The 14,046-nt window shown below is 38.6% G+C and overlaps 1 protein-coding gene across 6 annotated transcripts in view; it reads left to right on the top strand.

Moving 5' to 3' along the window:
• The window catches only part of VPS13B (vacuolar protein sorting 13 homolog B), a 486,160-nt gene that overhangs the window by 438,226 nt on the left and 33,888 nt on the right, over positions 1-14,046 (top strand). For all 6 annotated transcript variants that reach the window (XM_075743649.1, XM_075743646.1, XM_075743650.1 and 3 more), the window contains 9 exons: positions 5,523-5,678; positions 6,959-7,222; positions 7,371-7,454; positions 7,620-7,795; positions 8,275-8,445; positions 9,116-9,317; positions 10,259-10,447; positions 10,901-11,047; positions 13,072-13,355. In XM_075743649.1, the coding sequence (XP_075599764.1) occupies positions 5,523-5,678; positions 6,959-7,222; positions 7,371-7,454; positions 7,620-7,795; positions 8,275-8,445; positions 9,116-9,317; positions 10,259-10,447; positions 10,901-11,047; positions 13,072-13,355 (1,673 nt within the window). The remainder of the gene's footprint in view (positions 1-5,522; positions 5,679-6,958; positions 7,223-7,370; positions 7,455-7,619; positions 7,796-8,274; positions 8,446-9,115; positions 9,318-10,258; positions 10,448-10,900; positions 11,048-13,071; positions 13,356-14,046) is intronic.

The raw sequence follows: 14,046 nt of genomic DNA, 5'->3' as shown, positions 1-14,046 counted from the left end.
CAGATTTTAATGAAAGTTAGAGGTCTGTTAGATATCATTAAAAGGGAAGAGAAGCTACATCACTCCTGTGCTCCACAGACAACACTGGCTCCTACGTTATTATTGGATCCAGCCTGCGCTCCTTATCTTGATCTTCGAGTTGCTTTGTGGGATGGGCCCCAGTTATGTCAAAAGTCATGTTTGTCTCCAAGACAGCTGTGTTTTTTAGGAGAAGAACTGGAGCATTTGATACATAGGGTGAAACTCTGAAGTTAGAAGAGATCAGATCTTCCTAGCAATTTACTCAGAGTTCAGGAATTCTGTCTTGCAAGACAGTAGGCAGCCAGAGGGTCCCACTAGGGATCGCTGCAAATGCAAAAACCAGCTATTCATGTGAGAATCCCCTGAATGTATTCAGCAGAGGTTGTTTGCTTGTGAATAAACAGCGAAAACATTCTATAACATGCTAGTTATTACAAGTTATTTTCCCCACGCTGAAACTTCACAGAGTCCTCTGACGAAGCAAAGAATAATGGATCTAAATTCATTATTTTGCTTTCTATGGAAAACATAATGTTGCATAGGGGAAGTCTGTGTTTAAAGTAGCAGCTCCCAAACCTTTCTCCAGATTCTTCTCCCAGGATTATAACAACAGCCCATTTTCACTTTTCACTCTCCTTAGCTTGAAGCAGCAGGTGTAATGGGTAAAAATCAGTTCCTAGGTTGATTTGGGTAATGACTTCAGTGAGAATGTGACCAAGTTACTGGTTATAAACAAACTAGATTTATTTCTTATCAAAGTAGGTAAATATGCCTGAAACAGCTATGTGCCACTTTATCGCTACTTATATAGAATTCGAGGGAAAATATCATTTGCTTTTCTGTTCTTCTGAACATACACTTATGAATTCTTGAATAGATATTAGTAGTGGTTAGTATCTTAATAATACTTTCACTGGAACCCATTTAAAGTTTTTTTTTCTCTTATTTTACATAGTGTGCCTGCAAAGCACAACTTCTGCTAGGATTTTATAAACGTAATTTTTAATGGCAGTTGTAGATTTGGAAATAGCTTTAAGAACCTCCTCCTCATTCTCCTACAAAAAAAGACTGAAGCCAAATTTTAATTTGTGTTGCATCTCCAGCAGGATCATACGTCATTGTTATTTATTTCCAAGTTGCCATTCTTTCAGGTACTGGGTTATATAAAGTGTAAGATGATGTGCAGTACTCTGTGGATTCAAACTTAGGAACTGTGACTTACTTATCAGTTATTATTGGGATATTTTCCTGGTTTATTGTTTAGGGATGTTACAGATTCTCTGTATAACCTTTTGTACTTTACATAATCCTCCCCAGGTCATTTACAGAACAACATCAGGAAGAAAAAAAAAAAAAAAGCTGTATGTTATTTTACACTGTTTAAGTAGTGAGAAACATATTGTTGCTTTCCTTTGGTGTCCTGCATTCAAAATCAACAGTTATGTGTAACTGACTTTCTAGATAATACCTGGGGTAGATGAGGTTTGATATTATCCATAAATCACATGAACCCTCATATTTTGGTTACTGTTTCTTAACCAAAAGACTCTTCTTTTCCACAGTGTGTAGAGCTAGTTTGTATCTGCGAGGTTCAGGCCCACTTGGCAGGTTGTGTTGAGGCTCGCAACACCTTCAGGAGCCCCCGAGGATCGGAGTTTTTCTGCCGAGTGTGACTTTTTTCTACTAGCTAGCATGAGGGTGATTGAAATTCCTTTCTCACATGCTCCTTACTGGCCATATGTCTTACAAGGGACAATGGTGCAGAACTGGCCAGATCTCCCAGATCCCATGAGAAAATGAAGCCAAACTGAAACTCAAACGGGTTGGGTGGCTGCTGCAGCTGACAGTGTGCAGAATGAACGTTTCATTCCCTGTTTTCCCAAATACTAATTGGTTTTATTGTTGTAAGTCCTAATCCTGGTCGAGGGCCACCAGGTTGTAACCTGAAAACACGACCAAAAAATACCAATCATCCTTCTCCTTTGATTTTTCAATTAAAAATTGCTTTAGCTTCAAGTCTTAGAATTCACCTCCCATCTCCTGGTCTCCATTTCCTCCATGCTGCTGTATCATCACAGCTTTTATTTTACTATCTCGTATCTTTTAAAATAACCGACTGCTTCCACACCATTAACCAGGTCCTCACTGGATTCCTCCCAGTCTCTCAGAGTTGAGAGCAATAACCCTTATTCTTCAAAAAAAGCATTTTCTAGTTTCACTTAGAAGACAAATATAATCTAACTACAGTGAAACCAAGTTAACTTTGGTGGATCTACCAGCAATGTAGAAATAAAATTTGTACCACTAAGCATTTTGAAGGCACAAGCTTTAAATTACTTACACAGCTGGAAAATGCTGCCTTTTCTGGACAGGCTCCATTCTTCGGCTCATTTTTAATCCCCCATTTTAGTCTTCATGCCTTGTCATATGACACTTCGCTTTATTTACTCAGATCGTATCCTTCACTCGCACATCTAGCTGAAAACCTAAGTAAATTTTGAAGAGTGCGTAGAAACATTGTGTGAAGAGACGTGTAAAAGAATACAACTTTTGCTGCAATAGGAACAGCTTCATCTGAAGGCAATTTCTTTCCCTCTCAAAACACAAATCCATTACGGCTCAGAATTACAAATCCAAGCCCCAACAAAGTCTAGTCAAAACAAAAAACTCTGTGTTATCTGTTAATATGTTTCCCTAACAGAAAATGCAGAAATCAAATGGTTACACAAATGAGCACCTATCTTCACATATATAATAGATAGTTTTAAATTCTCTCTAAGCTATAAATTGCCACTTATCGCTGGATTATATTTGCTAGAATGCTTTTGAAGTCCATTGGATATTTTTTGCACCTTTTTGCAATGACTTCTCTTTTCTCCTAATATAGGTACCATACTTAGCTATACTGGTTGAACTTTTTTAAGCAGTGTCAAATAAACACTTAGAATTTACTTAAAGCTTGATAAATGAAAGGCAGTTACATGGCAATTACTGTGAATCTGTAGTATTAGGTCAGTTTTGTAATGTTAGAGCTCTGCCTTGTTGAGTATCTAACAACATGTATTATGACATCTTCTGCTAAAATAATGCTAACACCTGATTACTTAATTTTCTAAAATTACTTCAATTTTTATTTCCTGCTATATATCTCTGTATCACTTAGTGTCATTTGGTAATTACTTCTAGCCACGTTTTCCAGAAATCTCACATTTAAATAACTGATTCACCCAGAGATCCCTTTGCGTTTTCATGGAATGCAGTTTCTTGGCTCAAAAGTGAACTTACGCAGTACCCAATTCTTACATTGTTATGTCATTAATACAAATATATTCAATATCTTTAAAATAACTTACGAAGACTGTTCCCATTTTTATATAGCATTTGCCAGTATACAAATAGTATGTTTATAAAATAAGAAATGGCTAATGTATGATAATAGCTCTTCTTTATTTTTCTTTCTGAACCGTGAAGTTAAATGCAGACTAATCGTTGCGCCTCAGAGAAAATTAGTAAGGCAGCATTTGGGAGCTAATGACTGCTCAGGGAAAGCTGACAGCGTGTTCCTTGGGAACAGTCAACTCATGAGCAAAGCTGTTTATAGAGGGTGGGAGACATCCTAGTGTTGGAGCTACATACAATTACTAATCATCAATTATGGCATTCATATGACATCTATCTTTGGAGCTCGCCTTATTTTGGGTGCCTTCTAGCTGAGACTGACCGCTTGCTACCTTTTCTCATTATTTGGCTGTCATTTCCAGCTACCAGTCTCTCCAAAGTAAACAGTTTTCTTGTTTCTCTTAGTTTTCGTATGTGATGAGATTTATTCCCAGCTGCCTCTGTAAGAAACTGAACTGATTCCAGCCACTGCATTGGATCTTTTTGTTTTGTTTTTCCTTTTCTGTGACTAATACTTAAGAATCAAAGCAACGTGTTTGTTTATGAGTTCGAGTGTCCTAGTGCAAAGCTTCCCTCATTCTTAACTATAAAGCTGTGCCCACGCGTGTGCACATCCAGATGCATGCCCACGTGCGCACTGGCACATATTGGCCGTTGTGCTTCCAGCGTAAAGCTAATTTGAATCTGAATGCAACAGTCATCACTCTTGCAAATTCAAAAGCCACCCACTGAATGGATGTTATTGTTCTGTGTGTAACTTGTGCTGAGGATACCACAAATTGCAAACAGGCTACTGAGTTGTAATATCTTTGAAAGTTGTTGCTGCGGTTGTTTCTTAAAACAATGAAAAAACCCAACATCCAGCCCTTCGCTAAGTCCAACTGGCCAGCCCCCTGGCCAGTGCTCTCTCTTTCTGGAAACAAATCATGGGAGAACATAATATTTACAAGTTTCAATTTTTGCTAGTGTAAATAATCAAACTTTGGGCCTGATCCTGTTCTCAATTACTTAAATTAATTAATGACAGATGTCCAAAATCAGAGTGAAATTCAACCCTCAAGAGAGAATTCCCACAAGGCCTTTATATAACTGTTTTAAAGGACTTAAGTGATGCTTAAGCTCTGTGCTGGCCCTCTGCAAAGAATAAATTTTACCCAGAATGCTTATTGCTTTGATCCCTTGTATATAACTCACATCCTTAAGTTTGCACAGCCACAAAAGTTCTATACAGAGCTAAATAGCCAGATCTTCAGCTGGCGTAAATTTATGTAACTTCATTGACCTACATGGAACAGTACCAATTTTCACTACTCTGGCTTAAAGAATCTCCATGGGATAGAGGTAAGTCCGTATGGTGGGTAAATGGATGAAAGGCTCTTCAAATGATGAAAGACTATATTGCTCTGGAAGTGATTTAAGTTAAACTGGAAAAAAAGCCACTCCTTTTCCGGAATAAATCACACAGGGAGTATAATTATGCAGTTAAATTTCTTCTCATGCAGTCAAGTTTGAACTTGCCACCACATTTGTGTAAGAAATAAAATGTTTCCCATGTCTCAGCAATATGGTAAGTTCTACATTTAACACACATATATACATGAGCTGTACAAGTATACATACAAATAGATTTGCATCCTTCTTTATTTTGAAGGGAAGGGTATTTGTAATTTTCTGTCTTATTCTGAAGGCCAAAAATCTGGCCTGGACCTGTGTTCCATATCACCTTGCTGGTAATAAAGAGGGTGGATTTCTAGAACAATTTTAAGGGCAGTAAAGAAAATCTCTTATTTCCTGTTTTATGCTCTCTAGTCTACATACCCTTTTTTCTGAACAGTTGTGTGCTGGATTTTTACCATCCTAAATACACTGTTAAAGCAGGTAATTTGTAGAAATGCATGATGCAGAGCCATCTTACGGTATTGTGGATTCTTCTGTTTGTATCTGAAATCACAGAATGAGTGGATCATTCAGAGAACTGGTGTGCTTTGCATTGCTGAGTTTTAAAACCAAGAATATTTATCTGTCATGGGAATTCCTATCCTACTGCAAGGCGCTTTTTTTTTCCCAGTTATGTATTGAAGTAGTAATTGCTTTCTTTCCAGCTGTTACACATCTGTATTGAAGGCTGGGGAAACTGGCGGTGGTCTGAACCATTCAGTGTGGACAATACAGGGACCTTTATTCGTACCATTCAGTACAAGGGCCGGACAGCATCACTTATTATCAAGGTTCAGCAGCTCAGTGGAGTGCAAAAACAAGTAAGTATTTGAGCCAGTTCAGAAAAAATAACATCAGTAATTTAAACTGTTATCTATTCACAAATTAGCCACTTGATTATTTATTCTCTTCTACTGGGATCTGCAAAAAACAGTCTTCTGGGGGCATTTTTGAGAGTTTTTACAACTCTTCACTTTGGTATGGATCTTAGCATTTAAAAGCTCAGTTACCACCACATATTTTACATGTTGCAGTAAGCATCCCTTTGCATGGTTTGTAAGTTCTGACAATGCTAAGTTACACAATTCCTTGCATTTTTTAAGCTCTTGAGAAGCAGAATTATTTTTTTTTTAAGAAACTGCTCATATCTTATTCTGGGTTGTAATTCAGACCTTTGTATTGTTAAAAGAGAAAGAAGTAATGACCAAATTAACATTTGAAAATGGGCTGCTTTGTAGTAACTTTTCACGTACTGTCTTTGTAAAGAGATCTGTAATAACACTGCAGTCATTCTGCCTGCATTGGCAGAAGCCAGAGCGTGTGGTGGACATAGCATGTTCAGCTCATGGATATGGCAGGGCACCTTATGTTGCACAACAGAAATACAGCTGATCAGACAAGAACAGTGCTTGGCATCGCTGAAAGCCCTGCTGAGATTTTGCTTGGTAGGTTGTAGCTATGATGTGCGCCCTCATTAACGAAAAGCAAATGAAGATGGTTTTAGCAGGGATACACATGGAATGCTGTTCCTTAGAATAAAGTCAGATACATGTTCTATAATGAACAATTCATGTGTGATGGACAGCAACAACTCTGACTCTAATTCGGTCGTTTTCTAGGTGAGTGCACTTAAATACAGAAATATGGTATGGCCGTTTCATGTAATGATAAGCTTTAAAACAGCAAAGATATCAAAAGATCTGGATCACTGGATTGTGATGGGAACCTCACGGTGTCTGCTCAGAAAGGGCTGAGCATTCGAACACCATCACAGTACTCTCAAAATCCAGCCCAGAGCTATGTCAGCCATGGGCAGCACTGCTGAGTTCAGTGGGAACAAAAGTGGATATGTTACATGTTTCTTTCAAGCCCGGATACTGCCTTAGCTATATTTTAAGCATTTTAATGCCTAGGTTTCTATGAAATTGCACATACATTTGGCCAATAAAAATAATGTTTTACCATTCACTGCCTTCAGGAGTGCTTGGGAAAACCTATAATAAGGAGATTATTCTTGTACAGGTTTTCACTCTGTAATTCAATTTTGACTTTTTTTTCCACAATTGTTTATATATGAGCTGCATATTTTTGTGTGTTTTAGATCCTAATCTGTGGAAGACAGACAGTCTGTAGTTACCTTTCCGAAAGCATTGAACTGAAAGTGGTTCAGCATTACATTAGTCAGGATGGACAGGCCATTGTTAAAGAACACATCAACTGCCTTGCAGCCAAGCAGAAGTTGCCTTCATATGTTCTAGAAAACAATGAGCTCACTGAGCTGAGTGTGAAAGCTACAGGAGATGAAGACTGGTCCCGAGACGTATGTCTAAGTTCTAAACATACAGAACACAGCACTGTCATTCAGGTATGATTAGAAATAGATATATGGAATATAACATTAAAAATGTCTGAGAGAACTGAGGACTTTGCATGTAGACTTCTATTTGATATGGTGAAATGTTGATCATCCTGAAATAATTTTAGTGTAATGCTGCTGATCTCTCTGCATACAGGTACCATCTTCAAAGAGTTCAATTACATATGTGTGGTGTACAATTTTGACTTTAGAGCCCAATTCTCATGTGCAGCAACGATTAGTAAGTACATTTAATATCTCTGAAATCTGAATGTTTATGCCTGACGTCATATAATAAATTAAGGGCAGAATGACCCACTTTAAAGATTTATTAATAGCTTGTTTCAACAGTTGTAATACTGGAATAAAATTAGCCTTGCATTGGTATATTCTTTTCTTTTTGTAGATTGTTTTCAGCCCTCTTTTCATTGTAAGGAGCCATCTTCCAGACCCAATTATCATACATTTAGAGAAAAGAAGTCTGGGACTGAAGGAAACACAAGTGATTCCAGGGAAAGGACAGGAGAAAGCACTGCAAAATATAGAACCTGATCTTACGCATCACTTGACATTTCAAGCCAGGTAAAATAGTCGTTTCCTTGAAAATGGTTCATTTGTACGGGAAAGAAGGAGTAATCTACACTTTACCTTCTGGTGCATTTTTTCCAACAGTATGGCATAGGTAGAGGAGGTACAACAGAACAAGCATACGTGGCCTGAAATGATATTATAGGAAATATTAAATTTGGTATAACTCTCCTAAGCACATTGACATTGTTTTTGTATTTTGAAAAGTAAACTCCTAAATTATCTTGAAATGTTTTTTGAGAATACTGAAGAGTTTCTAGGGTCTCAGACACAAAGGTCATTACAGTGTCATGACAAATTCATGCATGTCAGTTAATGCTCAGGAACTTGTTAGACATAACTTGATTCATCCACGATTACCCTGAGAGTGTTCCTACTGCAGAGTAAGCTTGGAAGGCTTCATTGAAGAAAATGTTAGTGCTACTAATGCTTGATCTTGTTGTGTCAGTGACTGAATCTGTTTTCAATGACAGGGAGGAAGATGATCCATCAGAGTGCGCAGTCCCTATCTCAACCACGCTGATTAAACAGATAGCGACTAAATCCCATCCAGGTGGCAATGTCAACCAAATACTGTCCGAGTTCTATGGCACCGCTAATCCTCCCCAGCCTGTATGGCCATATAGTAGGAAGGATTCAGACAGGTAATTCTTTGCTAAACCTTCTTCATGGTTGTCGCATTGCCTTTTCAAATAAACTGAAATCACGTTCAAGAAGACTATATATATGTGATCAACATCGAATATGTTTTCAGTAATTACATGATTCCTGTATGTAAGCTGCAGAATCTGTTGCAGGTGGGAAAAAATTGAGGTCAGCCTAGGGACTGCCCTTGATTACACTGAGAAGATTGCATTAGCAAGGATTAAAAAAATGAAACTATTTTTCTGTGAAGGCACCTTCTTTACTGCAGCTCTAGAGGCTGTTGTTTATTCAGTAGCTGTTTGTTTCAGTACAGAAACAGCGAGTTCCTGTAGGAGGAGTTGCTGAAAAAAAAAGGAAATGTGATTTTATGACTGCAAAAGTCAGAGTAGTGTGACTTAGTTCTGAAGGATAGTGGTAGTTCTGTCAAGGTGTTGCTTTAATTGACCAAATTTAGGTTGAGCTTATGTGGTTAAAAATACATCTTTATAGCCTACACGTAGCTAGATCTGTCTGACAGCATCTTAGCGTGTTCCAGAATGATAAGGTAAGAGGAGATTGTTTTTCTCTTTCAAAACCAGAAAAGCCCTGCAAATTTCTGAAAATTACATTTGTAATCTTTAATTCATTTTTCCTTTGACTTTATCTTTTTGTTTATTTGTTTTTGAACAGCAATGAACAACTCTCCCAGTGGGATAGCCCAATGCGGGTAAAGCTGTCAGTGTGGAAACCGTGTGTTACAACTCTGCTGATAGAACTCCTGCCCTGGGCTTTGCTTATCAATCAGTCCAAGTGGGACCTCTGGCTGTTTGAAGGAGAGAAGATTGTTCTTCAAGTACCTACTGGGAAAGTCATTATACCTCCCAACTTCAAGGTAACGTTGCCATTCACAGGCGCAGTTCTGCTAAGCATTCTGATTCTGACGAATGGTTATTAATCCAAATGATTTCCACTTTCCAGTCACTGTGTCTGTAGTGATATGATGAGGAGTAGAAATAACAATAGAAATTTTCCACGCAGACTGAGTCACCAAGTGGGTAGCATGACATAGATGATAGCAATGTGTGAGGATGCAGTTACAAATTGTCTGTAAGACACTGTAGGAAGAAGACCTGCACGCCATCTGATTCAGCAGCCTTTTCTCCTTCCTCCCAGTTCAGCCAATGAATCTGCAAGGTGGACATAATGTAGCAGCCCAAGTAAATTGCTATAAAGGCCAAATACAGACAGCTGACCTCTAACTTGAGAAGTGTGTTGACCACAGTAGCAAAGCTGACAGTTTGGAAGGCATGTTTGGTTTGACAGTGGTTTAGGTCAAGTTGTTTCATAGCTTATGCGCTACCAAGAAAGGTTTGATAATCAGATAGGGTGAATTACAAATGAGGAAGATTCTTTAGGATGAATTCAGAGTTTTGGGTAATGGATCTTTAGCTTGCCCATGCATATGCTTTTTTATTACAACCCCAATATTCTTTATTTTTGAAACAACTAAAATAATTTGACACAGCAGCTTGTCAATTCCAATTGTGCCATCTGATACTTCATGTTTATTTTGATGTCTTTCCCCCTCCCATGTACATCTGTTAATAAACAAAAGGTCTGCCTATTAACATGTCTCAGTATAGACTGTAGTCTTGATTCCACCATGAAGATCAGTCCCATATCCAGAACTGTGGTTTCATCTATCCTTGTACCACATAGAAAGAGGGAAAAAGGGAGGAAATGAGATTGACTTCATACTGGAAACTGTGTTTAACTCTAGTAGAAGTGTATCAAATTGTCAAGAAGTGATAATTGGTCATTTTTCACTTGCAGGAAGCTTTTCAGGTTGGAATATACTGGGCAAACACTAATACTGTGCACAAATCAGTGGCAATTAAACTGGTTCATAATGTGACCTCCCCAAAATGGAAGGATGCCGATAATGGGGAAGTAGTAACGTTGGATGAAGAAGGTTTTGTTGAAGCTGAAATAAAACTTGGCGCTTTTCCGGGTCATCAAAAGGTTAGAAGAACTGTGATTTATAACTTTTTCATTTAAAAACAAAGTCATATAGCAGGTGAAAACTATCAAATGTATGCAGTGTGAAAGCTCCTCCCTAATTATATTAATACATATAAAACATAATGAGAGTATAAACAACGTATGAAGTATAATTTAAAGAATTAGATCGCCAAAAACATTCTGCCCAAGTATTCAAGATAATACAATATCTCCTGGAAAAAGAATTAAGGAATTCTCAATCTCGTTTGGAAAACAATTGACAGATTTTGGAAAAAAAATTAAAAAAAATTGACAGGTGCAACTTCAAAAGCATGTCATGTGGCTCCAGTTACAAAGTGCATGAATATAGACAGTATTTCCGCAGTTAAAAAGAAAATGGCAGTTCTGTCACTGTACTTCAATACCTTTTGTGGTTTTGTGTGTGACCTCATCATTGCTTTTATTATCTTACAGTTGTGTCAATTCTGCATTTCTTCAATGGTTCGACAAGGTATACAAATTCTACAAATAGAAGATAAGACAACAATAATCAATGATACATCATATCAAATCTATTATATGCCACAGCTTTCTATTTCCAAACCCTACTCAGGAGAAGAGGTAAAGCACGGTGGATACTGGTTTTGTTTGTCATCTGCGGTACATGGGTGTTTAGATTTGTATGGTCTCAACTGCATATAGCAGAGCTTGAACAGAAAGCTTTAGATATAATAATGCTAAAGTATTTTATATCATTTTAATTAAAAATACAGAATCCTGGGTAAATTCAACTCCAGTAATTAACTGTCATCAGAAATCTGTGCAAAGCAGGAGATTCTTACACATTGCAGAATTAGTTCTGCCTGTTCTCCATCTGTTCAGGCACTAATGGCCATTTCTGTAAAATAGGCAGCGTAATCCGTAGTAGCTGTTGAAATTGTTCTCAGAATTTTTACTGACTTCGCGTGTAAAAGAGGTATATTGGCCTGGCAGGCTGAAAACTTTTTGTTATCCTTTTGGGAAGATTCCAGTTATCTGAACAAAGCTGCAGAACTAGAGACGTGCCCAAAGTTTATGTATTTCAGCGAACTGCATCAAATCGTGAATATCAGTTTTCTAATAATTGCACAGTATATTTAAGGACTAGCTTACAGGAACCAAAATGTATGCATGGTCAATATATTTTAATCAACCATTTATACATATTTATTGAAGATTACATTTATAGTAAAATATGTGGAAAGAATTCTCAGGGTCAAACTTGCTAGAGGAGTTGGCAGATAAACAAAATTTTAAAGTTCCCTATTTCTGTATTGGTTTCCTTCTGCATTAGTTTTCTTCACATCAGTATCTACATTTGTGCGTTGTGCATTTTGTGCCAGTCTTATGGGATAGGGAATTGGAAGAATGTTGAGGCTAAAATCCACTCTTAGTTTTATCTCTATGAATGGATTTTCTTCTCACACTTATGTTACAGTGATGTGACTGTTGCTTTTGGTAGAGTTATCACATAATCGTAGAATCACAGAATGGTAGGGGTTAGAAGGGACCTCTGGAGATCATCTAGCAGGTTGCACCGGATTACGTCCAGGTGGGTTTTGAATATCTCTGGAGAAGGAGACTCCACAGCCTCTCTGGGCAACCTATTCCAGTGCTCTGTCACCCTCAAAGTGAAGAAGTTTTTCCTCATATGGAGATGGAACTTCCTGTGTTCCAGTTTGTGCCTGTTGTCCCTTGTCCTGTCACTGGGCACCACTGGAAAGAGTCTGGCCCCATCCTTTTGACACCTGCCCTTTAGATATTTATAAGCGTTGATCAGATCCCCCTTCTCTTCTCCAGGCTAAACAGACCCAGCTCTCTCAGCCTTTCCTCATACGAGAGATGCTGCAGTCCCCCCATCATCTTTGTAGCCCTCCGCTGGACTCTCTCCAGTAGTTCCCTGTCTTTCTTGAACTGCAGAGCCCAGAACTGGACACAGAACTCCAGATGTGGCCTGACCAGGGCAGAGTAGAGGGGGAAGATAACCTCTCTCGACCTGGTGGCCGCACTCTTCTTAATACACCCCAGGATACCATTGGCCTTCTTGGCCACGAGGGCACACTGCTGGCTCATGGAGAGCTTGTTGTCCACCAGAAGTCCCAGGTCCTTCTCTGCAGCACTGCTTCCCAGCAGGTCAGCCCCTAACCTGTAGTGGTGCCTGGGGTTATTCCTCCCTAGGTGCAGGACCCTACACTTGCCCTTGTTGAATTTCATTTTGTTCCTCTCTGCCAGACTCCCTAGTCTGTTGAGATCTCGCTGAATGGCAGCACAGCCTTCTGGTGTGCTGACCACTCCTCCCAGTTTAGTATCATCAGCAAAGCTGCTGAGGGTAGACTCTGTCCCCTTATTCAGGTCATTGATGAATACGTTGAATAAGACCAGATAGTGTTGTGCAGCTGAGAGTAGACTTTGGACTTTAGATAACTGTGCCCAGTTAACTGCATAAATATACCTGAAGACAGAATTTGGCCAAATAGCTTTTAATGGAATGGACTTAGCGCAACCTTCAGTTAGTTGTGGTCATTTGGCTACTTGAGACCGGTCTGTGCAAGACCAATATGAATTAACCAACGTGTCATGCTACCACCATCTTTTTTTCCTTCCAGGCCTTCCACTCCTCAGACAGCACGGTGTTCAGCGTCAGTCCAGCTGGGGCACCCCCCAGCGAGACGCTGAGCGCTGTGCCCTGCTGGGACCTGATGTCGGACACCAGTCCCTTAACTTCAGGGGCGCCTCTTACAGAAAAACGCCTGCTGCTGACTTTCAGTCCAGGCGGCTGCACTGGCAGGTGTGAGCTGTGGAGCTTACCAGCTGTCATTAAACAGGAGTTTCCTAGACAGAGCGTGGCGGTGCCCACAGGGGTTTGTAGTGACAGTGGATTTTGTACCAGGTACTGTATGCTGAACAGTCATGAATTATCAACTTTGCTTCTTACTGTAAAGCCTCAGCTAGTAACAAACCATGAGAGATTAATGCAAAAGTCAGAGTAACACATGCCCCCCATATGTAAAGGCAAGCCTTCCTTTAATTTAAAAATTGTAATCTTTTGATGGTTTTGATGCTTTTATTGTAAATGGTTTAATGTTATGACCATGTACAAGTTGTACAATTTTATAATGTATGGACTGCTATTTTTTTACTTGCGTACAAAATAGGAGCATGAAAAGTTTATATTAGAAATTATGGGGTTTTTTAATTTGTGGGTAACAATTTAAGAGTTCAAGGACAGTGTGAAATAATACAATACAAAAATTTAGGTTTTGTTTATAAAAGGTAAAAATATATTTTAGTAATAATAATAAGAGGATAAACAGGAAAAGCAAAAAAGAGACGAAAATATTTTGAGACTACAACAAGGAAAGATTTCCAAGTTTTAAAGCTTGAAATATCCAAATGTGCATTCCACTTACAAACAAATGCATCCAGCTAGTTAAAAATAGCAGTCCAATGACTTGTCAGATACCCAACTTTAATTCTCAGACCTGATATCTGAATCTATTCATGCTTATGATGGTATAAACAAGAAACAATCGGCTGAAATTAGAGGAGCTGCATCAGTATATATTACCAGCCATATGACC

The sequence above is a fragment of the Balearica regulorum genome, chromosome 2 (genome assembly GCF_011004875.1).
Source record: "Balearica regulorum gibbericeps isolate bBalReg1 chromosome 2, bBalReg1.pri, whole genome shotgun sequence".
NCBI classification, from domain to species: domain Eukaryota; kingdom Metazoa; phylum Chordata; class Aves; order Gruiformes; family Gruidae; genus Balearica; species Balearica regulorum.
This window is presented reverse-complemented; position numbering and strand designations above follow the sequence as displayed.